Raw genomic sequence first — 4,084 nt, 5'->3', positions numbered from 1 at the left:
TTGGCGTAGGCGCTGGCGTTCGGGCGCAGGGCGTATAAAACCGTACGGGCGGAATTCGGTCTGGTTTAGGGTTCCGGAGTGGAAACGCTGATGGTTTTTTCCCTTTCTCCTAGGGGGAAACGTCGGCCATCCAACGACGGGGGCCAGCAAGAACTGAAGTGCTGCTGGTACGTACAGGATGGGAACGACGAACTTCATCGCCCCGGCACCCTGCCTGCCTTGAGGACTGTCACCCCGCCTTCCACCGAAGCCCCCAAGTCGCGCCGGGTGCCGGAAACGCTAATCCTCTCGGAAGTGGTTGACTGGGACAGGATGTGCGGACAATGATGATGGCAAGAAAGCAAGATGTTCGCATTCCCACCTATAACATTAGCGTGGTGGGATTGTCCGGGACGGAGAAGGAGAAGGGGCAGTGCGGCATTGGGAAATCCTGCCTTTGCAACCGGTTTGTGCGGCCCAGCGCGGATGAGTTCCATTTGGACCACACTTCGGTTCTCAGCACCAGTGACTTTGGGGGAAGGGTGGTCAATAATGACCATTTCCTCTACTGGGGGGAAGTTGTGCGTTCCCTGGAGGACTGCGTGGAATGTAAAATGCATGTCGTGGAGCAGACGGAGTTTATCGACGACCAGACCTTTCAGCCTCACCGCAGCACGGCCCTGCAGCCCTATATCAAGAGGGCTGCCGCGACCAAACTGGCGTCGGCTGAAAAGCTCATGTACTTTTGCACTGATCAGCTTGGACTGGAACAGGACTTTGAACAGAAACAGATGCCGGACGGAAAGCTGCTGGTGGATGGCTTTCTCCTCTGCATTGACGTTAGCAGGGGCATGAACAGGAACTTTGATGATCAGCTCAAATTTGTTTCCAATCTTTACAATCAACTAGCGAAAACAAAAAAGCCCATCGTGGTGGTCCTGACGAAGTGTGACGAGGGCGTGGAGCGGTACATTAGGGATGCACATACTTTTGCCTTAAGCAAAAAGAACCTCCAGGTCGTGGAGACGTCGGCTCGATCCAATGTGAACATTGACTTGGCTTTCAGCACCTTAGTGCAGCTGATCGATAAAAGCCGGGGAAAGGCTAAAATCATCCCCTACTTCGAGGCTTTGAAACAGCAAAGCCAACAGATAGCTGCTGCGAAAGACAAGTACGAGTGGCTGGTCAGCCGCATCGTCAAAAACCACAACGAGACCTGGTCGAACGTGAGCCGCAAGATGCAGTCCTCCCCGGAGTATCAGGATTACGTCTACCTGGAAGGAACGCAGAAAGCCAAAAAGCTCTTCCTGCAGCATGTCCACCGCCTCAAGCAGGAGCACATAGAGCGCCGGCGGAAGATGTATCTCGCCGTGCTTCCGCAAGCGTTGGAAGCCCTCATCCCCGACCTAGACGAAATAGATCACCTGAGCTGCGTGAAAGCGGAGAAGCTCTTGGAGACGAAGCCGGACTTTCTGAAATGGTTTATTGTCCTGGAAGAGACGCCCTGGGATGCCACCAGCCACATCGACAACATGGAGAACGAGCGCATTCCCTTCGACCTGATGGAGACCCAGCCCGCTGAGCAGCTCTACGAAGCTCACTTAGAAAAGCTGAGGAACGAGAGGAAAAGGGCAGAAATGAGAAGAGCTTTCAAAGAAAACCTGGAGACTTCCCCTTTCATCACGCCCGGGAAGCCCTGGGAGGAAGCGCGCAGTTTCATTATGAACGAGGATTTTTACATGTGGCTGGAGGAGTCTGTTTATATGGACATCTACAGCAAGCACCAAAAACATATTATAGAGAAGGCCAAGGAGGAGTTCCAGGAGCTGCTCTTGGAGTACTCGGAGCTGTTTTACGAACTGGAGCTCGACGCCAAGCCCAGCAAGGAGAAAATGGGCGTCATCCAGGATGTGCTGGGGGAAGAGCAGCGGTTCAAAGCCCTGCAGAAGCTGCAGGCTGAGCGGGACGCCCTGATTTTGAAGCACATCCACTTTGTGTACCACCCGACGAAGGAAACCTGTCCCAGCTGCCCGGTTTGCGTCGACTCTAAAATTGAGCAGCTGATCAGCTCCCGCTTCATCAGGCCCTCCGAACGCAACCAGAAGAACTTGCTGTCGGACTCCAACATCGATAGGATCAACCTGGTGATCCTCGGCAAGGACGGCTTGGCGCGCGAGCTGGCCAACGAGATCCGGGCGCTCTGCACCAACGACGACAAGTACGTCATCGAAGGGAAGATGTACGAGCTGTCCCTGAGGCCGATCGAGGGCAACGTCCGGCTCCCCGTTAACTCTTTCCAGACACCCACCTTTCAGCCTCACGGTTGTCTGTGCCTTTACAACTCGAAGGAGTCGCTGTCCTATGTGGTGGAAAGCATCGAGAAGAGCAGAGAGTCGACCATCGGCAGGCGGGATAATCACTTGGTTCACCTTCCCCTGACGCTCATCCTCGTTAACAAGAGGGGGGACACCAGCGGCGAGACGCTGCACAGCCTGATACAGCAAGGCCAGCAGATTGCCAGCAAGCTGCAGTGCGTCTTTCTGGACCCCGCGTCTGCCGGCATCGGGTACGGCCGTAACATCAACGAGAAGCAGATCAGCCAGGTTTTGAAGGGGCTGCTGGACTCGAAACGCAACTTAAACCTCGTCAGCTCGACCTCCAGCATCAAAGACCTGGCAGACGTCGACCTGCGGATCGTCATGTGCTTGATGTGCGGGGATCCGTTCAACGCCGACGACATCCTTTTGCCCATCCTTCAGTCGCAGACCTACAGACCTTCACAGTGCGGCAGCAGCAGCTCCGTCCTCCTGGAGTTATCCATCGGGCCGCACAAGAGGCGCGTGGAGCTCTCCCTCCTTTCCTACCATTCCTCCTTCAGCGTTCGGAAAAGCCGTCTCATCCACGGGTACATCGTCTTCTACTCGGCGAAACGGAAGGCGTCCCTGGCCATGCTGCGTGCCTTTCTCTGCGAGGTGCAGGATATCATCCCCATCCAGGTCGTGGCGCTCACGGACGGCTCCATAGACATCCTGGACAACGACGTGAGCAGGGAGCAGCTCAGCGAGGGGGAGGAGATCGCCCAGGAGATCGACGGCAAGTTCACCACGATACCCTGTAGCCAGCCGCAGCACAAGCTGGAGATCTTCCACTCGTTTTTTAAAGACGTGGTGGAGAAAAAAACCATCATCGAAGCCACCCACATGTACGACAACGTGGCCGAAGCCTGCAGCACGACGGAGGAGGTGTTCAACTCGCCGCGGGCGGGCTCCCCGCTCTGCAACTCCAACCTGCAGGACTCGGAGGAGGACGCCGAGCCCCCCACCTACAGCCCCTTCAGAGAGGACACGTCCATGCCCGCCCTGCCCAAAGACCACTCGAAGCTTTCCATGGAGCTGGAGGGGAACGACAGCTTGTCTTTCATTTCCGTCATGAGCACTTTTGAGAACAAGCTGAACAACAAAGTACCTCCCCCGGTAAAACCAAAGCCCCCAGTGCATTTTGACATTTCCAAGGGGGACCTGTCGTATTTGGAGCAGGGGCATCGGGACGGGCAGCGGAAGTCCATGTCTTCTGGCGGCTGGTTGCCCGCCGACTGCTTCGATCCTTCCGATTACGCCGAGCCGATGGATGCTGTGGTCAAACCCCGAAACGAAGAGGAGAACATCTACTCCGTGCCTCACGACAGCACCCAGGGCAAGATCATCACCATCCGAAACATCAACAAAGCCCAGTCGAACGGCAGCGGCAACGGCTCGGACCCAGCTCGCTGGAGCGGGGCCGCAAGGTGTCGGTCGTCAGCAAGCCGGTGCTGTATCGGACGCGCTGCACCAGGCTGGGCCGGTTCGCCAGCTACCGAACCAGCTTCAGCGTTGGGAGCGACGACGAGCTGGGGCCCATTCGAAAGAAAGAGGAAGACCAGACTTCCCAAGGGTATAAAGGTGATAACGCCGTTATCCCCTACGAAACGGCGGACGGGGAAGATCCGAGGAGGAGGAACATCCTGCGCAGCCTGAGGAGGACAACGAAGGTAGGCCGGTGCTGTCTGCCCGTCGCTCGTGGGATTCGCGGGGTAGAGGTCGGGCCGTACCGCCAGGCGTAAAGCCTG

The 4,084-nt window shown here is 56.6% G+C and overlaps 1 protein-coding gene across 1 annotated transcript; it reads left to right on the top strand.

Moving 5' to 3' along the window:
- Positions 1-323: 323 nt before the first annotated feature.
- On the top strand, positions 324-4,078 carry ARHGAP35 (Rho GTPase activating protein 35). Its single transcript, XM_010147830.1, is given in 2 exon segments — positions 324-3,735; positions 3,738-4,078. Coding segments are annotated over 2 exon segments (3,753 nt in total).
- The last annotated feature ends 6 nt before the right edge of the window (positions 4,079-4,084 follow it).

Source organism: Eurypyga helias, unplaced genomic scaffold (genome assembly GCF_000690775.1).
Source record: "Eurypyga helias isolate BGI_N326 unplaced genomic scaffold, ASM69077v1 scaffold30552, whole genome shotgun sequence".
NCBI classification, from domain to species: Eukaryota; Metazoa; Chordata; class Aves; order Eurypygiformes; family Eurypygidae; genus Eurypyga; species Eurypyga helias.
The sequence above is the reverse complement of the archived record's forward strand: the minus strand, read 5'-3'. Positions and strand labels throughout refer to the sequence as shown.